Here is a 23483-nt window from a genome sequence, read left to right on the forward strand (position 1 = left end):
CTGCCAGGGGCCGCCACACATATATGTATCCATCCTCAGAGGATTATTATATTAAGGATATATATTGGCGTGGTGGCCCCTGGGGTTTGATGGCCATGTGCAGGTGCCCAGCTTGCACAGGCCGCCCCTGGTGAATAGCAACTTATGGAAAAATCAGCTTTAAGTCTTTTTTTGAAATTTCAATCAGGACGCTGTAAACATTTTGGCTCAAACAATTTCTTTTTATTTTATAATATCACAGTAAAATGACAGTAGGGTTTAAAATGAACACAGCACAGTGAGTGTTACAGACAGTATAGCAGCCTTGAAGTTTTCACAATACACACTCGCAATTATAGACAACAATATGGACGCCTGGAACACAGTGAATGAAAAGCCATTAATCATTGCAACAACTGAGTATCAAAGTCTTCAGGTTCCATTATAAGACATTTTTACAGCCAAAAGTTGAACAGCAAAGAGGAAGACTCTGTTAGCTTTAATAATCATTTAGGAATTATGTGTATTGCTTGGAAATAATTTTTATGCGATATATGCAGGGCTGCTGAAATGCTGCGGCAGGGGAGAGCCAAATTATGCAGCATGGTTGGGCAAATTATGTGACAAGAAAAGGCAAATTATGTGGCGTAACGCAGCACATTTTATGACAGTATTACTTTATTAATTTGACATTTTTGCACTTTTTAGCACTGACTAAGCATTGATTGTACCTTATTAATACCAGTTAAACACCCAAATACAGAAATAAGCGCCAGAAAGGTGATCAGACACCATTTGCAAAGGGCCTTCCTCTGTGCAGCCACACATGTCACTGTGTTTTTAGTAACTTTTGAACTGTTTGAGCTTAAAAAAAGAAAATCTGTAGATTATGAAGCAGATGATAGCTAATGTGGCAAATCTACAACTATGCGAAAAACGCCACAGCCATACAGTTGCATAATTGCAATGACCTTGATATATGCTTATATTAGTTGCTTAAACCTTGCATTTAAAACAAGAATAACTATGAGCTTTTGTTCATTTACAAGGGTTTTTTACTAGCCTTTACTTAAAAATATCTGCCATTTTGGTGTAATAGGCTATATATAGGAGTGACAGAGGGGGCAGTGGGAAAAGTGAGTGTATGAGGAAAAGAATCAGCAGGGTAAAATAATGGGCAGCAAGAAAGAGGAATGAATGGAAGATTGAGGCGCAAAAATCCACAGAAGGGACCCCCTCTACTTAGTAATTTATCAAAATGGGCTTAGGACCGGGGATAAGCACACAACACAAGAAAAGAAGATCCTACTAACCAAAATACTTTTCACATGGGAATAGATCCACCCATAAACAGATCCAGACCAACTCTGTATATTCTTTTCACATATTTCTTATTTTTTTATTTTTGTATATTCTTTTCCACACACAGGATAATAGAAAGCCTTTTATTACATAACTGACACTTAAACCATTCAACATTTAGCATAACTTAGAATCTGTTTTTATGCTATTTCATCCTTTGGAATAGCTTTGCATCTATTTTTAAAGCTATAGGCATTCATTTGCCAGTTTAAAAACACTTTTTACTTCAAAACCCACAATATCCCCCATAAATCAACCCATTCCACACTCTGATCTAACATCCCATTCATACCACATACCACACATCCATCATGCAAACAATCGGAAAAGACAACATCCCCCTTACACCAGCGAGTCTGATCTCTTCTCTTCTGCTGGTGTAGTGGCCCGGACTCGACACACCAACAGTCAATGCACGTTGCGGTGGTTCTATAATTGTTCTACCACCTTCTTCATGACCATGTTACATTTAAATATACATACAACACATCAGGAGGGCAAACAGGGAAATAATAATTTTTGTCAGGAAAGAGTTTAATTCATCATCTATATCCAGGGAACTAGAATAACAAGCATTTGCAATTCATGGGTCTCACCATCGGGACCTTATATGTATTTAGCAATGCAGCATATTAGCCTGGGTGCTGAAACATCTACTATTCTTTAATTTGAATGGAAAGTAAGCACCAAACTGTGTGACACGCCAGGTATGGGAACACATGGAGAGAATTATTGCCTTTCAGCGGGGAATGGTATAGTCCAAAGCTCTGTTAGAAGAGCGAATGTTCGACGAAAAATACACCCACAGTACCTGATCCCCTCAATTGCTTGTCTGCCATCACATATACAGAGCTTGTATGCCCTTTACAAGGATGGCATACGGGCTGGCAGCTGATTGGAGCATAGATCAGCCAGGTGTGTTATGCTGACGACCAGGGCCGAACTGGCTACCGGGCAGTTTGGAATGCTGCTGAGCTGGGGGCTGATTTCGTTCATGGAGACCTGCGTGTGCTAAACGAAATTTGTTTAGCTTTAATTATTTTGAAGCGCACGCAGGTCTCCATGAACGAAATCAGCCCCCACCACAGTGAAATCATCCCCCAGCTCGGAGGCATTCCAAACTGCCCGGTAGTCAGTCCGGCCCTGCTGACGGCTGACCCATCCAGCCCATGGTGCCTAGGATCAAGGGGTGTGCTTCCAATTTAAAGCTTGTTAACTTTAGAGACAGGAGATTGCAGTGACTCCATCAGAAGCAAAAGATAGAAGCTATGTGAAGATGCAGGCGGCTACTGGGAAATTTTGCAGACAAAAGATGCATAAAGGGAAATAGAGCAGCGCTGTTACTCCTTACCCTGGGGTACCAGTATGCTCAGGAGAATGAACAGTACTCACACATTAAGAGTATTGTTCCGCCCTGCTGAGAAGTGCAGGTACTCTTCCATTCCAGCTGAACAAGTGCAAGTACCCCTATCTGCACACAGATCGGTTGGATGTCAATACAACGCGGTGTTTACACCGCACTACCATTACAACGCTGGTTTTACAACGCAAGTCGTTACCACGACTTGCGCTGTAGGGTGCTGGACTTAGGAATAGTAAAATTTACTTTTCCAACACCAGCCTACGTACAGTAGGGAAGGTGTTGGAATAGTAAATCTACTATTCCTTAGCCTAGAGCGCCCTCCAGCGCAAGTCGTGGTAACGACTTGCGTTGTAAAACCAGCGTTGTAATGGTAGTGCGGTGTAAACACCGCGTCGTAATGGATGTTCCCCCACAGATCTGAAGCATGAGATACCCAGCTAGTGATTAGAGATTGCAGAGAGAAGGGACATAGACAGGCGACGACAAAGACAAGAATAGGAGAAGCCAGGCATAAAGACAGGGACCTGAGAGAGACAGGTGCGCGTGGAGCGACAGAGCCGAGAGACTGGGGGGCGCAAAAAGATGGATCAGGAGCAGGCGAGGCTACAGAGATGTGGATCAGAGAATGAGACAGCAGATGGAGAAATACTTAAAAGACAGGCGAGACGCAGATCTGAGACAGAAAAAAAAAGAGGCGTCGGTAAGAAAAAGATAACAGCACAGACAAGGATCCGAGACAGCAGAGATGGTCGAAACTGAGGCACCGAGACATAAGAAGGCAAAAGGGGTGTGACCGCAGAGACGTGGACCAGAGGCTGCTACCACAGAGGCTGCTGGGACAGTGACATGGACCAGAGACCGCTGAGAGAGTGACAGTGACCGGAGATGCAGGGACAGTGACAGGGACCGGAGATGACTTGTGCAGTGACACGGACCGGAGATGGCTGAGACAGTGGCAGGGGCCAGAGACCGCTGGGACAGTATTATGGGCCATTGACCGCTGGGAAAGTGGCACGGACCAGAGACCGCTAGGACAGTATCACAGACCAGAGACTGCTAGGACAGTGACACGGACCAGAGAGAACGACGCCACTGACACGAACCAGACTGCCCAGGGACAGCTGATGGCAAAGACACAGATCAAGGGTGCACAGACATGGGCTAGAGACAATAGACACTGTTAAGGCTTGATAAGGTGCAGGCCACTGCAGAGATGCTAATTGGAGGCAGAGGGGACTGCTGAGAAATGGATCAGGCGCTGCGTAGACTGATTTTGCAGCAGGCAATGACCTCCAGAGCAGAGGTGGGAGAAGTTGTGGCTAGCATGACTCGCAAGTGGAGGGGGCAGGGGGTTGCACGGGGGTTAATTTAAAATATTTTTTTAAAGTAAACTTACCTTCGCCACCCGTTCCAGCATCGTCTCCGCTCCTCTCCTGCCTCCGGCAGGTACAGGATGCAGGCAGCCTCCCTCCTCTCCCCTAAGCCAATCACAATATTGTAATGGCAGTGTTGTGATTGGTCGGGATGCTGACCAGCCATGTGGCCATGAGGAGGCCATTTTCTCTATGTAGGCTGCATGCAGCTTACATGGAGAAAAGGCAGAGTGCGCATGACTGGTCAGCGCCCTCAGCAGTGGGCAAGGCACTCCTCCCGGAGTCACCCGCCCCCAAACAAATACTTCTGCTTTCTCGCTGTGCGAGAAGCAGAAACATAAAATGGTAGTTTTACCATTTTATATTTCAGCTCCTCGCACTGGGAGAAAGCAGTGGGGCGACGCTCCTCAGCCCTAGTGGAGGAGGGAGTCTCCAGCTAGGCTGGGTGCTCCCGTTCATCTGCTGAAGCTTTAAGGCCGTATTCTGCCAGATCTGTGCACAGATGCACTTCCCTGATCTATAATATATGGCCTAGTCTAAATGACAAATGGCACAGTGTAGAGTATTGCATTAAATATTAAGTAATAGAAGTATGTACAATTTAAGTAAACTACGGCAGAGCCCAATGATCGAGCCTACCATCAACACTTTTAAATGTGATTTAGAGCTCAGAGATTACCAGTTGTGCAAAATTAGACACTCTCTTAACCACATGATTATCAATCAACCTTAGAGCTCTACACTCGCTCTCTCTCTTATCACTTGTCCACCTCTCTTCTGCTCTCCACTCCCTCTCTCATTGTGTTTCTCTCTTTCTCTCTTTCTCTCCCCATCTCTCTCTTTCTTTCTTCATCTTGTCTATTACTTTCCTCTGCTCCCTCTCTCTAATTCCTATCCCTCTTTCTCTTCTTCTTTTCATCTTCTTTCTTTGTCTTTCTACCAATCTCTCTCCTTCGGATTCCTTCTCTCTTGTGTTCCTCAATCCCTCTCTCCCTGTTATCTGTTTCTCTCTGTCTTACCCTTTATCACGCACGCTCCCTTTTTTAGGTCTCGCCTAAGCCAGCGCGCATGCCCTGCTCTGCGAGGCTTTTAGTAAGGGCTTTTAAATGCGAAACACACGCTCACGCCGTGTGCTTTTTTTTTTAGATCCCACTATTGGCTTTTGCATGTGTCTATCTAAGAAAGACAGCATGCAATTGGCCCAAGGCGGGTGCATGTCCCACCTTCTTTTTCCCCTTGCCTAGGGTGCTCAGGAGCGAGCATTAGCGCCATCTGTTTCCAATTATCGCGCCCGCGTCTCGTGTTTGCTTTAATTGGAAACAGATGGAGCGCGTGCTGGCCCTGGTGCACTTTAGCTGCAAACGCAGCGTTTTCACTTTCACCGCTGACCTCGTTCTGCTTCCTGCTGGCGGTGAGTCCAGCCGTCTGTGTCCCCCCTCCCACCCACCATGAACTACTGCTCCGGGTCATATCATCCTGGTGGGGGGACACGAGCTTAAAACCTAGTATTAAAGGCCGTCTGTGTCCCCCCCCCTATGAACTAATGCTCCGGGTCACATCATCCTGGCGGGGGGACCCGAGCTTAAAATCTAGTATTAAAGCGCAAATGTGTTTAACGGCATTTGCAGCGTCAATGGCATAGCAATGGAAGAGTTCCGTTCAAGAAGCCAGTGCACATGGCGAGTGCGGAGTGCCAACAGGCGAAATTGTGGGCCCAAACAGCTACAACTGTGAAGCAACACACCATCTTAGAAGGAACTTACTTGATCGTTAATATTTTCAGAGAAACTATCCTGCCACCGTACACGTATTGGACAAGGGCCTGGACTTTGTGCTCTCTTGCAGTAAAACGTAACTCTGTAACTTAACAGATGCAAGGGCTTTTATTTAAATCCTCCTAATGAGGCAAATGGCACCCTGGACCTCCAAGTAAATAGAACAATCTCTCAAACCTGCCTTTTACAAGTTTGTGATGCATGTGAAACAGGGTGTTCTAGTTGCTTTACACCTCCTAAAGTAATCATGGTGCTTCATATCGGGCTCCTAAAGTCCCCTTTATTATCGCATAGTTATGCGTGTGTTATCTGAATGGCAGATAAGGCGTGATAGTCATTCGCGATTGTGTGGCTCGTGGTAATGTGGAGTTCAGACACTTGCTTCATAATGTGTATGCCCTCCTGCTTTATATCCCAGATTGGAGATAACATTTTGAAATCAATTGATATTCAATTGGTTGTTGGTAATGGATTAGTTATTTATCATGATATTCTTCCTTCATCTACTAAAAAAAAATACCCCCTCTTCTCACCCACACCAGGTGGGCCATTCATATTAGCGCACTTTGTCTTTTTTCTTAGTTTTTAATGTATTTTGGAATTCACTGCTTTCCAATTGACTCATAATAATTTTCTCTTTCTGAACACTTTAATTTGACTACCCAGAGTTCTCAAAAAATGTTGTTCTGTTACATGCCATTCCTGTCGGGCATCTCACTGCTTCTTTAACACTCCACTGAGGGGTTGTGAGTAGCGATAGATTGTGGTCTTGGAAGCTTTTATTTTCTTTTTTCCTGCTACCCTTGGTATGGTCATGTGGTGCACCTTGTGTGGGAGTAGGAAAAGATGACTCAGTGAGACCATCAGTTTATAGAAGGTTTTGTTTGGATTTTCGACCACTTGAGCTACAAACGCGGTGCTTTCACTTTTGCCACTGACCTCGTTCTGCTTCCTGCTGCCAGTGAGTTTAGCCGTCTGTGTTCTCCCCCCCCCCACACTAACTACTTCTCCGGGTCACATCATCCCGGCGGGGGGACCTGAGGCTTCTTTCTCAAAGGGAGGGGGTCTCTGTAACTCTGGCAAGATTTCAGCTGGGCGCGAGCTCCTTACCACGGGGTCAGCCTGTCCTCTATGGTCTTGTTTTAAGATACTGCGAATGGGATCAAGAAATTAGCATTTTGCACCATCTTTAGGTGGTGGGAGTGTGTGATCATTTTATAGTTCCACCCTCCATATCGTGGCTAGGTTCATGACTATCCGTTTTCTGTCTTTTTGTCACAAGTTCTGGTTTGCGCTTGAGAATGTATTCCCGTTTCTGTACATTCAAGTGAAGCATAGCCAAAAGTTCTAGCTAAACACATAAGGTCCCAAAGGCGAGACCTATTGGCTTTGCCAATGCTTGTTTCTCTTTCTCCTGCCTTCTTCCTCTGCCCTCTCATTCCTTCACCTCTCTCTCTCTCTTTGCCTCTTTGTAACGCTCTTGTTTATTTCCCCTCCCCCTTTCTTGTTTAATTAGGTCGAAACCTACCACGTGCTCTCTACTTTGCTAAAGACATCTTGGGGAGATTAGGAATGCTTCCATAGTGCACACGAATGCATTCCGCACATTGCGTGCCATTACTTTGTAGTTTGGAATTCACACTTACTAATTACTTTTTGGCTGCCACAGAGCTCATGTGTCAGGATCTACCTTCCGAGTTAGTTTAATGTTCTCTCTTTGTTCCCAGACGTCAAAGTGAGTCCATTTATGTGGCAATCAGGCTGGGTACTGCAGGTGTGCTGGAGAAAAGCTGTACCAAGTTATTTTTTGTAGCACACAGCAAAATGTGCATGTCTGTAAATAAGAATATATCAGAAATAGGCAAGCGCAAATGAAACACTTTTTTGGGTAACTCTAAAGTATGGTGGAAACAAATATTTTAATACGATCAAAAGAAATCATTACAAAGATAATGTTTTTAAAAACTGGTCATTTATACACTGTACACTTTTATCAGTAAAACTGTATGTCTGTGCAAATGTAATGCTCATTTCAAATGAAAATATGTTCTTTGTAATGGCAGTGTGCTGCCACACTATGCATACTACACTTTACCCCTCTCAAATCCAGCCTGCACTTTTCCACTCAACGTCACTCCACTCTACATTACTACAATCTTCTCTGCGTGACTCAAATTGACACTATTATATGTGCTGCACTACTCTTCACCACTGCACTCTACGCTACTACATTTCATGTTGCAATCAACAACACTGCACTCTACACCAGTGCTCTCAACACGACTATACTACAATACACTACGCCACAGCACTCTAGCCCAACCTATTCTGAACCACTGAACTGTACACCACTATACTCTACACAGCAACACTCTACACCACTGCACTCTATGTCACTGCACTCTACGCCGCTGTGCTCGACACCACTGACCTCTACGCCACTCTACTCTGCACCACTACACACTATAACGCTGCACTCTACTCTGAACCACCCCACTCTCCCCCACTCTACTGCACTCTATGCCAATTCACTGTATGCCAAAGCACCCAATACCACTACCTTCTACACCACTACACTCTATGCCACTACACTCTATACCACTACACTCTACACCAATATACTCCACACTACTCTAATCTATTTTGCACCACTGCACACTATTACACTACACTCTATGCCATTCTTTTCTACACATCTGCACTCCAACATGCACAACTCCACTCTACGCCTCTCTAGTCTCCTATGCCCTACTTTACTCTTTCCTAATGCACTCTGCCCCGCTTTACTATATATACACATCTACACTCTTTGCCACTGCCCTCTATATAACTCCAGGATATGCCACTCCACTGTTCTTTGCACCACTCCACGCCACTTTACTATGTAAAACTGCACTCTATGGCACTGCACTCTACTGCAATCCACTCTACTCTTTACCACTTCACTCTACTATAAAACAATATAATTGACGCCATTACACTGCATCCTACAGCATTTTAAGCCACTCTTTTACAATCTGTGACACTCCACTCCATTCTATTCCACTGCAATATATGCAGCAACCCTCTATGCCACTATACACAATTTTACTCCACACCACTGCACTCTACATCATATAATTACTATACACATAATTCCACTGCACACCATGCCACATATGGTGATGGATTAAACCCAGATCATTTGACTGGGGGTGAGTGTTTGATTTGCTCCATTGCTCCGTCCATCATCCCCTTTTGTATCGCTTGTTCGCCCTAAGTTGGCAGGGTATGCTCAGACGTGAGTCCCTTGCTCACTTTTCCACTGGATTCAAGATAGCCTGGCTGATGAGGGTTATGAACCCGAAACCGGTCCCAGGATGCTTGTTTCCGGTCCAGGGAAAACATGACTTGGCAGTTCGGGCTGGACTGTTCCCATGAGGCACAGGGTCAGACTGATATGCATATGGCCATGTCTGAACTGGAGTGGCGGAGTGAGCTAAAGAATGGTGATGGATTAAACCCAGATCAGTTGACTGGGGGTGAGTGTTTGATTTGCTCCAATGCTCCGTCCATCATCCCCTTTTGTATCACACATTTACACTATGCAAATCCTCTCCACACCACACAAATCCACACCTCACAATTACACAACTAACAATTCCAATCCAACCCACATAACTCTACTCAAGCCACAAGCATCCACTCCATAACACAAGCTTAAAAGACATTGCCGTTTACAACGTCAATAGCTCTAACTCAAACAAACGTGAGACCAATTGCATTTCTAATGCTTGTTGTATATGGGATGCAAAATGCTGCCCAGCCAAGACTTTGCAATGTTTCCAGCACTGGTAAAAATAGGGGTCAGGGAACCTGGCCCAGAGTAGAGGATCTTTGCTTTACCACTGCTCTAGGAATCTGGACAGGGTCGATGACCCCAGGTGTTATGCCCCATGGATGTAATCCATGACTCACTTTTTTTATTAAAGTGTTTATATGACATATATTGCATGAAGCTCTGATGGGTAGTCAGTCTATTCCTGGTGAAGTATTGCTATCACAGTAGTTTCTACTTTTGACTCACACTTCAGAGCTTTTCATAGCCACCAAGTGCATAGTCCAACTCTTCCTCCAGAGACTAATGAAGTTGGCAGAACTTTTAAAATAATTTGTGCACTGTCTACTGGTTAACATATTTGAGCCTACTGAGAGGCTTTGAACTTCCCCATTTATAGTGTGCTTGGAATAGTTTTGAGGACTTTTGGTAGGCCGACTTTGTTGCTAGACTGAGTTTACAAAACTAGTCATACAGATTTGGAAATTTTTTAATCCTAACTCCCTCATTGTTATCAATCAATCAAATCTATATAAATAGAAATGTAACTGTTTGTTTGTTCTAAGTCACATATCTCTGAAAGTTCTTCACCGATTGCTTTGAAATTTTGACACAACGTTGGATTCGAATACGCGCGTGTTTTTATATACACAACGTTGTATTCCAATACGTGCGTGTTGAATACGCGCATGTTTTTAATCGAATGCCCAAACAGACACATAAAAATGTCAATGTTCGTTTGTTCAAAATCTTAAATCTCCGAAAGTTCTTCACCGATTGCTTCAAAATTTTGACACAATGTTGGATTCGTTTAAGCGTGTGTTTATATTTACACAACGTTGGATTCGAATACGCGCCTGTCCAATACACGCGTGTTTTTAATCGAAAGGCCGAACAGACCCTATCGATTTGGTTGCTGCGCAACAACTACAAGGGACGCATAGAGACAATAGTCTACATATATTAGGATGGACAGTTGGTGTCAGGATGGCAGACTGGGAAGTGGGTGGAGGGAGGGGGGAGGAGTTGGTTCACTTTGCAACATTAAGAAAGGATGCATAGAGACAATAGTCTACATATATTAGGATGGACAGTTGGTGTCAGGATGGCAAACTGGGTAGTGGGTGGAGGAAGGGGGAAGGAGTTGGTTCACTTTGCAACATTAACACGTGTTTATATATACACAATGTTGGATTCGAATACGCTTGTGTCCAATACACGCGTGTTTTTAATCGAAAGGCCGAACAGACCCTATCGATTTGGTTTGCTGCGCAACAACTACAAGGGAAGGATAGAGACAATAGTCCACATATATTAGGATGGACAGTTGCTGTCAGGATGGCAGACCGGGAAGTGGGTGGAGGGAGGGGGGAGGAGTTGGTTCACTTTGCAACATTAGCGCGTTTTTATATATACACAACGTTTAATTTTAATACGCACGTGTAAAATACGCTCGTGTTTATAATCGAAAGGCCGCAACAACTACAAGTGATGCATAGAGACAATAGTCACAAAATCATATTGTATACCCACAAGCATTGTGAAATTAAACATATTAGAAACATGCGCTTACTCTTTTCTTTCTCTTCCATTTAACCAGACTTAGCCACTGCAACGCGTGGCCAGGTACAGCTAGTGTATTAATATTAAACATCAAAAATTTGAAGACGGGAGAGGTGTTTTTAGGATCCAATAGATACGAATACAGGATTATTGCAACTCAGCATCAAGTCTTATCCCAAAGACACTTGTGGGTAAAAGTCCAGAGTTAAACCATAAACTGAGTGATCGCTGAGTTTATTTTTAGGAACTGACACATCAGAAAAACGTGTTAAATTTAAACGGAAGAGATCATATAATCCATCATAGAGGGACCATTTGAGCCTTGGTGCATGGTCCTCATTGGTGAGACCTCCACCATCCTAACAATGATTACTAGGCAGCTGAGCTCCCTTAGTTTCTCCAGCATCACTACCCCATTCCTATCTGATCTGCTTTTCAGTTGGGTGAAGGAGAGCTAGTGGAATATTCCAGGTGGCTAAAAAGTCCCTGAATATGGTTCGGCCACTTTACATTAAAGTCTGCCTCAATTAAAACAGAGCCAGTTGGTTCATGTTCAGTTGCTTTAACTATAAGAACAAAGATTAAGGACTACAATGAAGTGTGTGAGAGGTCTGGGGTGGGAGGAAGTAGACAGTGAAAAAAAGCCAGAATTTGATTTGACTATGGACATAGACCTCAAACACTGTACTGCACTGCTTTGATGATTGAAAACTAGGTACTTCCAGGAATATTTGACACAGAGTAAAAAGGCTATGACTCTGCTTACATGGCATTCCTTGGAACTTCTGGGCAAGGCTACTAATGACATAGTAATTGTCGACCATTAAGTTTTCCTTTTCCAAGTCTCCTGACCATTTGAGCTCAATAGAAAACCTAGCTGGGATCATCTATGAGTAGCCCATACCAGCCAACAGGCTCATGCAGGCGGGAGACTCCTGATTTTGTAAGCCAAAAACGGCTTTATTTTGACTATCGTCTGTCTGAAATGGACTCTCCTTCAATGAAAGTCTATGGGGAAAATACAGTCCTGTGTTTTTGTTTTTCAAAATATTCCTCTTTCTTCTTTCACAATGTTGGCATGTATGGCTAGCCTGACCACATGCCAGGAGAGAATTCTTAAACTTTGGTTAAAAGGAAGAAGACTCAGCCAAGAGTGCTCTCCTGTCGAGCAGCCTGGGAGCCAATCCCGTGATGACGTGTCATCTCTATCCGAAACCTCTGACTGTGGCTTTGTGAGGTGCTGCATTATTAGGACCCTACCACCTGAACCTAAGTAGGCAACTATGGGCTATTTCTCCTTGCCACTTTAAATCTTGAAAAATTACGCAACCATCCTACTGGCAGTGACAACCTCTTACTCCAGGGTTATGCTATGCAAAGTATGAGGTATCCCTGGAAGCAGCTATAGAAGAAATCACAATATTTCATTAAGATGGCAGGAGGAAAACCAGGAAGTGAACCAGAATGTTTATGATAAGTGCTAATTAAACACAGACCATTATCCGTAGATAGCAATGAACATAAAGAACAATGTTATGCATAGTGCTGTGCCCTACCACATAAGTGCTGTAACTGTGTGTGAGTTCATATCCAGGCTCTTCAGTTTATTTTTGGTGTGTCTCCTAGCTTTTTGAATGACCTTCTGCCCTCTTTGTAAATAAAAGATCAGTAAATCAATATATAGATGTATCGGGGCATTGAGTATATTGTGTGAAATAACTTCTGATACCACATTCTAGTTACAAGCAGTTCATCCCATCTTCCCGTAGTACCGCTGGATAGTTAAGTGTTAAGCGGGAGTAACTAATTAGTCAATTTACCCTGACAGCACACATACAGCCTACAAATCTTTTACTGGGAGTGAACTGGCATATCTTAACAAGACTGTAGTAATTATAGGCCCCAGTGATGAGTTGCCAGTTTCAGCGGGGTCGTAAATTTGCATTCTGATGATGAGTTGCATGGTACTAGTGGTACGGTTTACCTGATCTCTGAGGTACACCCCAGATGGATGGCTCACCTGATGTCTAAGGTTTAGTCTAGGTCCATCAGACACCTAATTTCTGTGGACTTTCCCTGATGAGCTGCTCACATGATTTCTGCGACCTCTCCAAGATGCCTAATTCACGTGATCTCTGAGGCATGTCATGGATGCCTTGCTCATCTGATCTCGGAGGGTTACTCCAAATGCATGGTTCACCTGATCTCTGCAGGTTGTTAAGGCTTAATCCAAATACTTCATTCATTTGATCTCTTAAACTTACACCAGGCGCATGATCACCTGATCTCTAAAACGTACCTCCAATGCACAGCCCAGCTGATCCATGTGCCTCATTGCAAATGCTTGGCTCACCTGATCTCTTAAACATACTCCATATGTACAGCTCGCCTGATCTCTGATACTTATTGCAAATGCTTGGCTCTCAGGATTTCTTAACCGTATTACAGATGTACAATCCAATCCAATCCAATCAAATTCTTTATTTCGGTCTTTTAGACCATAAAAGATACAATAAAACATTCAACATTTAAAAGACATTCACCTATGTAAAAAACATTGCATAAAAATACATTTCCTTGGGAGTCCAATCATGAATGGGAGTTACATTATAGTTCGTATCAATGTTCAGTCTTTTAGTAGTTTATTCCTAATCTGCCACATGCTCATTAAGAATGTGAATATTACAGATGTACAGCTCTCACAATCTTTAATCTTCACGGCAAATGCTTGTCTCACCTGATTGCTCAATCATACCCCAGATGCACAGTTCACATGATCTTCGAGGCTGAATGAAAATATAAGTCTCACTTGACTTCTGAGATTTATCCCAGATGCACATTTCATCTGATCTCTGAGGCGTACTGTAAATGCACGGACCACCTACTTTTGGAGACATTACCCCAGATGTGTGGCCCACCTGATCTCTGAGGCTACTCCAAATGCTTGGTTCACCTGATCTCTGAGGCTTCCTCCAGATGCATTGGCCATCTGATCTCTTACGTTTAGCCCAGGTGCATGCCTCACCTGATCTCCAATTACCCCCAGGTGCATGGCTCTCCTGATCTCAGAGGCTTACCTGCTCTCCGAGCCTTACTCCAAATGCAATGGCTAACGTGATTGCAGAGGCTTAACCAAGATGCGTGACCCATTCGATCTCTTAGACCTACCATAGATGCATAGCTCACCTAATCTCTGAGGCTTTCCATAGATGCATGGCTCACCTGGTCTCTGAGGCTTATTCCAAATGCATAGCTTACCTGGTCTCTGAGGATTACTCCAAATGCATAGCTCACCTGGTCTCTGAGGCTTACTCCAAATGCATGGCTCACCATATCTCTGAGGCTTACTCCAAATGCATAGCTTACCTGACCTCTGAGGCTTACTCCAAATGCATGGCTCACCTGATATCTGAGGCTTACTCCAAATGCATGGCTCACCTTATCTCTGAGGCTTACTCCAAATGCATAGCTTACCTGGTCTCTGGGGCTTACTCCAAATGCATGGCTCACCTGATCTCTGAGGCTTACTCCAAATGCAAGGCTCACCTGATCTCTGAGGTTTACTCCAAATGCACGGCTCACCTGATATTTGAGGCTTACTCAAATGCATAGATTACCTCATCTCTGAGGCTTACTCTAAATGCATAGCTTACCTGACCTCTGAGGCTTACTCCGAATGCATGGCTCACCTGATATTTGAGGCTTACTCAAATGCATAGATTACCTCATCTCTGAGGCTTACTCTAAATGCATAGTTTACCTCACCTCTGAGGCTAACGCCAAATGCATAGTTTACCTCATCTCTGAGGCTTACTCCAAATGCATAGTTTACCTCATCTCTGAGGCTTACTCCAAATGCATAGTTTACCTCATATCTGAGGCTTACTCCAAATGCATGGCTCACCTGATCTCTTAAACTTACCCCAGATGCCTAGTTTACCTGATCTCTGAGGCTTACTCAATGCATAGCTTACCTGACATTTGAGGCTTACTCCAAATGCATAGTTTACCTCATCTTTGAGGCTTACTCCAAATGCATGGCTCACCTGATCTCTTAAACTTAGCCCAGATGCCTAGCTTACTTGATCCCTGAGGCTTACTCAATGCATAGCTTACCTGACCTCTGAGGCTTACTCCAAATGCATAGTTTACCTAATCTCTGAGGCTTTCTCAAAATGCAAGGCTCACCTGATCTCTGAGGTTTACTTCAAATGCACAGCTCACCTGATCTCTTAAGCTCACTCCAGATGCATAGATCACCTGATCTCTGAGGCTTAATCCAAATGCATGGCTCACCTGATCTCTGAGGCTTAGTCAAATGCATAGCTTACCTGATCTCTGAGGCTTACTCCAAATGCATTATGTATCTCATCTCTGAGGCTTACACCAAATGCATAGCTTACCTGATCTCTGAGGTTTACTCCAAATGCACGACTCACCCGATCGCTTAAGCTTGCCCTAGATGCATAGCTCACCTGATCTCTGAGGCTTACTCCAAATGCATGGCTCACCTAATCTCTGAGGCTTAATCCAAATGCATAGTTTACCTTATCTCTTAAGCTCACTCCAGATGCATAGGTCATCTGATCTCTGAGGATTTCCCTAGATGCATGGCTCACCTGATCTCTTAAGCTCACTCCAAATGCCTGGCTCACCTGATCTTTTATGCTCACTCCAGATGCATAGTTCACCTGATCTGAGGCTTACTCCAAATGCATAGCTTACCTGATCTCTCAAGCGTACTCTCAAGCGTACTCCAGATGCATGGCTCACATGATCTCTTAAGCGTACTCCAGATGCATGGCTCACCTGATCTCTGAAGCGTTCCCTTGAAGCATGGCCTCCCGATCTCTAGTGCTTACCCAATACATCATCCGTCATAAAAGACAGTTACATTTAACCAATGGTAGATGAATGTGGGCTGCTTAACATGTGAATGAAGTAAACAATAGTCAATGTTTATTGCTGATGTCGACCCTCTGTGCAAATTGTTAATTGGTGCAACATTTATTGCATTTGATAAAATCTCAATTTATCGGGTGTGATAGATACCACCGGGTTTTCACCTCTGATAATGGGAAATAGTACGCGGATATCGCACCAAAATCTGCATGTCCTGGGATAAACCAGACATTTTCCCCCTGATAAATACAGCATGGTTTCACCTGCTTAAATGTAACTAGGGAATTCATTCATTTTGTATCTCAATGCTCGCATTCAGATATGTGCAGTAAGCAGAGTTATCGGAATTTGCTGGTCAATTCTTAATAAAAACCGAAAGCTGTGTAAGACAGAGAAAGAAGTCTCTAACCAGACTTAAAAAGAAAGCAAATGCTTTCTGGCTCTCTTTCCTGCTCATGTTACCCTCTCCATCCTTGACCCTCCTGCAAATCTGATGCACCCAGTTGCCTCCTTGTTATCTATATTACCTCCCTCCCTGTCCATCCATCTTCCTTCCGCTATTTTATTTTTTAAGTCTTGTATGAAGCTGTCTCCTGTTGAAGACCTGCTGTGGGTATTACCAATGCTTACATTGGGTTTTGGGACATCCCATTGCTGACCATTTTTTGGCTCTTGGTCTGAGGCTCACCCCAGATGCAGGTTACGTTCCACCCACATTAACGCAGGTTGTTTTTACCCTTTGGCTGTCTCTCCCTTTAGGGCGGACCTGGTCCCGGTGTACACCTTCGGCGAGAACGACCTCTACGAGCAGGTGGTCTTCGAAGAGGGGAGCTGGGGCAAGACCCTGCAGACAAAGTTCCAGAAGTTAGTGGGCTTCGCACCCTGCCTTTTCATGGGGAGAGGAGTGTTCTCGCCAAACAGCTGGGGCCTGAACCCCTTCGCAAAGCCGGTCTACACTGTGGGTGAGTACAGATCCTGCATGGATTGCAAGATCCTGGGAATGTGGGAGTGAGGGGAGCACACGGAGAAGCCTTTTGGTCAAGACATTGGGAGGTCCAGATTTCCAGGCAACCTATGTGGGGTAGACCACTGTAGAGAAGGGTCAATACCTATGTCTTTTATGACCGGTGGAACGCTTTTGCGTAGAATGTGTGGAGGGTGCTTGATATACATTTGATCAATCTCTAATTCTGTACATGTTGCCACAGTTTGGGGAGGAGCTGCGATTCCAGGGATAGACGGATGGCCAGTGAGTGACAATTCTTTTGCATAGCCAGTGAGGGCAGATCCAGAGGTCTGTAAATTCAGACTGATGACTAGGATAAAATGAGCACAGGGTCTTGGGTCGAGAGTTGCTCAGTGTGTCTAATGGCGGTCAATGCATGTCCCTTCCTGGATTTGGGGTATAATTTGTGCTGAGATGTACGTAAAGTCGCCAGATGTAGATCCAGCTCAGGAAAAGTTCTCATTGTGCATCTGCCTCTGAGAGAGATGGGAAGGGGCAGATTTGTGCAGAGAAGCAGCCCTTTAGACTAACATGAGTTTTTTGAGTACATGAGTACACACCCTTGAGGTATGTTCTTGAGTGAAAGGCGCTTGTGGCGGAACAGCAGGGGGCCAGAGGCTCGGAGGGAATTTCTGGCTGTGGACTCAGGGCTGGAGGAGGTTAAGGAGAGAAGGCTCTTGGGGTTGGAGGGTGGCGGTGAATGTAGACACCTTTTGGCGGGACGGGTTTCAGAGTTTACAAGACCTGGGGTGGAACATATGTTAGCCTGTAGTTGTGGGCCTGTAGATTTGGAGCAAATGAGGTGAGTGAGGGCAGGGGCATAACACAAGTGCCCCCCCGCAAACCCTAAGAGGGCCCGTCTCTTAAGGAGGACCCCAATCAGCCGAAGGAAAATGCATATCTGTAATAAATGGGAGATTCAGGTGGCCTCACATCACATTCTGCGGAGGAGGGGTTAGGGTGGGGTACCATTTTGTGTTAAGCCACTGATTGAGGGCAGACTCAGAAAGGGTGAATATTCTGGAGTCCGTGAGTGTAGACCCCTGGGTTGGGAATGGGTGGAGTTAGTGAGTGCTGCTCCAAGGGGTGTGAGTGAAGGGTGTTTATCGGTGCACATCCTCTGGGTAAGTGGCTGTGCCGGTATGTGTAGACGCGTTGGATCTGAGGTGGGTTGGTGATGGTGAGTCCCGGCTCTTGGGGAGGGATGGTGATGTAAGTGCTTATAAACTCCCAGGAGAAGGTGAGAGAGTTAGTGAGGGCATTATCCTGGGTTGGTAGTGGCCCACCAGTGAGAGAAGACCGTAGGAGGAGATGGGAAGTCAAGGAGTACTGGCTCGTGGGAGGGAACTAGAATTAAGGGAAGGGGTTTGAAGGAGGGAGATAGTGAGATGCCACCAGGAGGAGGATGGGTGCTGCGAGTGGTGCATCTCTTCGATGGGTAGGGTGTGCGAGTGTTAGGAACAGGGTGTCAACAAGAACTGGCCCATAAAGTGAGCGACAATGAGTGAGTGCACAGCCTACCAGAAGGGGTTGGAAGGAAGGAGGGGTGTTAGTGATTACAGACCTATACATTGTAGGAGGATCTCCAGTGCAGACTCATACAATGGGGTGGGAGTCATGGGTAAAGGGGGTGTCAGTAGGGAAGGTTTGCATCATCTGATGGGGCCTGAGAGAGTGCTGGCCCATAGAGTGTGGGCAGGGGGCGCTGTGAGGTAGTGCAGGGAGCAGAAGAGAGGTAGAGGCCTAAGGTGTGAGAGGGATGGAGGTCAGTGGGGGACGCGTTATCCCCTGGGTAACTGCAAGGAGTTGAAGTGAGTCCACCAAAGAGTGGGAGCTGTAGAGTACAAGCCAGGGTAAGTGAGTGTAGACCCATAGGATAAAACAGGTCAGTGAGTGCAGACCCATAGGATAAAACAGGGCAGTGAGTGCAGACCCATAGGATAAAGCAGGGCAGTGAGTGCAGACCCATAGGGTGAGTGAAGGGTATGGGTCAGTGGGAAGGTGGTTAGGAGAGGGCACTCCCTCACGGTGAGGGTATGTGAACATGGGTATATGTGGCCAGTGAGTGTACACTCTCAGAGTAGAAAATGATGTCAGTGAGTGCAGACCCCTGGGTGAAACGAGACCCATCGAGTTGTACCGGGTATCAGAGAATACAAATACATAGGACTGAAAATATTTGGTGAGTGCATACCCATAGAGTAGCAGGGGTGGAAGTGAGTATAGATTTGTATGCTAGTACTGGGCCAAAGAGTGTCTGTCCCATACACCTAAAAAGGGAGGACATGTGAGTAAGAACCCATAGGATGGGACAGTGTCACTGAGTGCAACGCCATTGACTTGGAAGAAGTAACATAAATGATCCATACGACAGTAAAGGGTCAGTGAATGCACAGGCTGAGAATATGAGGGGTGTGAGTGAGAACAAATCAGTAGGATGGGAAAGGGTCAGTACGTGCAGATCCTTGGAGTGGGAGGCAGTGAGAGTGCGGGTCCATAGAATGGTTAAGGGTTACTGAGTGCACAACTATATAGTGAGAGTTGTGGGAGCGATTAAAGACCCACATGACACTAATGGGGACACAGTAGAGGTCAATAGAGTGTGAGCGTGTGTGAGTACAGATGCACAAGCTGGGAAATATTCAGTGAGTACAGACCCTTAGATGGGGAATGGTGTGAGTGAGTACAAATCAACAGGGTGGTTAAGGGTCAGTTTGTGTAAACCCATAAAGTGGGAGGGGTGTGATAGAGTACAGATCCATAGGATGGGAAGGGATCACTGAATACAGAGCAAGAGGGTCTCTCTGGTACAAGGTCATTGAATCTGGACCCATAGAGTGCGAGAAAGTGTGTACAGATCTATAGGAAGGTAAAAGGTCAATGTGTGCAAACTCATAGAGTGGGAGGGGTGTGAGTGAGTACAGATCCACAGCATGGGAATGACTCACTGAGGGTATAACCATGGATTGGGAGGGGTGTGAGTGAGTACAGAGTCATAGCTTGGGACAGGGTCACTGAGGGCTTAGCAGTGGAATGGAAGGGGAGAGAGTGAGTACAGATCCACAGCTTGAGAGAGGGTCGCTGAAGGCTGAGTCATGGATTGGGAGGGGTGGGGGTGAGTACAGATCCATAGCTTGAGATAAGTCACTGAGGTCCGACCATGGATTTGGAACGGTGTGAGTACAGATCCATAGCTCGAGAGAGAGGGTCACCGAGGACTGAGCCACGGATTGGGAGGGGTGAGAGTGAGTACAGATCCACAGCTTGGAAAAGGGTCACTGAGGCCAAGCTGTGGCTTTAAAGGGGTGTGAGTGAGTACAGATCCATAGTTTGTGAAAGGGTCACTGAGGGCTGAGCCATGGAATGGGAGGGTTGTGAGTACAGATTCATAGCTTGGGAGAGGGTCACTGAGGTCTGATCCATGGCTTTGGAGGGGTTTGAGTGAGTACAGATCCTCAGCTTGGGAGAGTGCCACTGAGGACCAAGCAATGGATTAGGAGGGGTGTGAGTGAGTGCAAATCCAGAGCCTGGGAGAGAGTTGCTGAGGACTGAGCCATGGATTAAGAGGTGTGAGTAAGTACAGATCAGTAGCTTGAAAGAGGTTCACTGAGGGCTGACCATGGATTGGGGGGGGCGTGAGTGAGTACTGATCCACAGCTTGGAACAGGGTCACTGACGCCGAGCACTGGCTTTAAAAGGGTTTGAGTGAGTACAGATCTATAGCTTGGGAGAGGGTCACTGAGGGCTAAGTCATGGATTGGGAGGGGTGAGAGTGAGTACAGTTCAATTGCTTAGGAGAGGGTCACTGAGGGCTGAGCCATGGAATGGGAGGGGTGTGAGTGAGTACAGATCCTCAGTTTGGGAGAGTGCCACTGAGGACTAAGCAATGGATTAGGAGGGGTGTGAGTGAGTGCAAATCCAGAGCCTGGGAGAGAGTTGCTGAGGACTGAGCCATGGATTTAGAGGTGTGAGTGAGTACAGATCAGTAGCTTGAGAGAGGTTCACTGAGGGCTGACCATAGATTGTGAAGGGGTATGAGTAAGTACAGATCCATAGCTCAAGAGAGGGTCACTGAGGGCTGGCCATGGATTGGGGGGGTGTGAGTGAGTACTGATCCACAGCTTGGAACAGGGTCACTGACGCTGAGCACTGGCTTTAAAAGGGTTTGAGTGAGTACAGATCTATAGCTTGGGAGAGTGTCACTGGGGGCTAAGTCATGGATTAGGAGGGGTGTGAGTGAGTGCAAATCCAATACTTGGGAACAAGTCATTGAGGTCCAGCTATGGCCTTGGATGGGTTTGACTGAGTACAGATCCACAGCTTGGGAGAGAGTCACAGAGGACTGAGCCTGGGCTTTGGAGGGGTGTGAGAGTGCAGGTCCATAGAATGTTTAAGGGTTACTGAGTGCAGACCTACACAGTGAGAGGTGTGGGAGTGATTAAAGACCCACGTGACACTAAAGGGTCACAGTAGAGGTCAATAGAGCATGAGTGGGTGTGAGTACAGATGCACGAGATAGGAGACATTCAGTGAGTATAGATCCTTAGATGGGGAATGGTGTGAGTGTGTACAAATCAACGGGATGGTTAAGGGTCAGTTTGTGCAAGACCATAAAGTGGTAGGGGTGTGATTGAGTAGGATGGGACAGAATCACTGAATATAGAGCGAAAGGGTCTCTCTGTTACAGGGCCAGTGGGTCTGGACCAATGGAGTGCGAGGGATGTGAGTGAGTACAGATCTATAGGATGGTAAAAGGTCAGTTGTGCAAACTCATAGAGTAGGAAGGGTGTGAGTGAGTACAGATCCATAGCTTGGCAGAGGGTCACCAAGCGTTTAGCGCTGGATTGGGAGGAGTGTTGGGGAGTATGGATCCATAGCTTAGGAGATGGTTAGTGAGGGCTGACCTGTACTGGGAGGGGTGTGAGTGAGTACAGATTCATAGCATGTGAAAAAGTCACTGAGGGCTGATCCATGGCTTTAGTGGGGTGTGAGTGAGTACAAATCAACAGCTTGAGAGAGGGTCGCTGAAGGCTGAGTCATGGATTGGGAGGGGTGGGGGTGAGTACAGATCCATAGCTTGAGATAAGTCACTGAGGTCCGACCATGGATTTGGAACGGTGTGAGTACAGATCCATAGCTCGAGAGAGGGTCACTGTGGGATGACCATGGATTGGGAGGGGTGTGAGTGAGTACAGATCCACAGCCTGGAAAAGGGTCACTGAGGCCAAGCTGTGGCTTTAAAGGGGTGTGAGTGAGTACAGATCCATAGTTTGTGAAAGGGTCACTGAGGTCTGATCCATGGCTTTGGAGGGGTGTGAGTGAGTACAGATCCTCAGCTTGGGAGAGGGTCACTGAGGCCAAGCTGTGGCTTTAAAGGGGTGTGAGTGAGTACAGATTCATAGCTTGGGAGAGGTTCTCTGAGGTCTGATCCATGGCTTTGGAGGGGTGTGAGTGAGTACAGATCCTCAGCTTGGGAGAGTGCCACTGAGGACCGAGCAGTGGATTAGGAGGGGTGTGAGTGAGAGCAAATCCAGAGCCTGGGAAAGAGTTGCTGCGGACTGAGCCATGGATTTAGAGGTGTGAGTAAGTACAGATCAGTAGCTTGAGAGAGGTTCACTGAGGGCTGACCATGGATTGTGAAGGGGTGTGTGTGAGTAAAGATCCATAGGATGGTAAAAGGTCAGTGTGTGCAAACTCATAGAGTAGGAAGGGGTGTGAGTGAGTACAGATCCATAGCTTGGCAGAGGGTCACCGAGGGTTTATCAATGGATTGGGAGGAGTGTTGGGGAGTATGGATCCATACCTTGGGAGATGGTCACTGAGGGCTGACCTGTACTGGGAGGGGTGTGATTAAGTACAGATCCATAGCATGTGAAAATGTCACTGAGGGCTGAGCCATGGCTTTAGAGGGGTGTGAGTGAGTACAGATCCATAGCTCGAGAGAGAGTCGCTGAGGACTGACCATGGATTGGGTGTAGTGTGAGTGAGTACAGGCCCCTAGCTTAAGAGAGGGTCACTGAGGGCTGACCATGGATTGGGTGTAGTGTGAGTGAGTACAGGTCCCTAGCTTAAGAGAGGGGGACTGAGGGCTGACCATGGATTTGGAGGGCTGTGAGTGAGTACGGATACATAGCTTGAGAGAGGGTCACTGAGGCCTGAGCCATGGATTGTGAAGGGGTATGAGTGAGTACAGGTCCACAGCTTGGGAGAGGGTCACTCACTGAGGGCTGACTATGGATTGGGAAGGCTGTGAGTGCAAATCCATAGCTTGAGAGAGGGTCACTGAAGGCTGAGCTATGGATTGGGAGGGCTGTGAGTGCAAATCCATAGCTTGAGAGAGGGT

The 23483-nt window shown here is 45.9% G+C and overlaps 1 protein-coding gene across 1 annotated transcript in view; it reads left to right on the forward strand.

Annotated features, from left to right (window-relative positions):
• The window catches only part of MOGAT3 (monoacylglycerol O-acyltransferase 3), a 208405-nt gene that overhangs the window by 181390 nt on the left and 3532 nt on the right, over nt 1-23483 (forward strand). The window contains exon 7 of the mRNA XM_078669298.1: nt 16894-17096. Coding sequence (XP_078525424.1) covers nt 16894-17096 — 203 coding nt within the window. The remainder of the gene's footprint in view (nt 1-16893; nt 17097-23483) is intronic.

This window comes from Lissotriton helveticus, chromosome 12 (assembly GCF_964261635.1).
Source record: "Lissotriton helveticus chromosome 12, aLisHel1.1, whole genome shotgun sequence".
In the NCBI taxonomy this organism is placed as follows: domain Eukaryota; kingdom Metazoa; phylum Chordata; class Amphibia; order Caudata; family Salamandridae; genus Lissotriton; species Lissotriton helveticus.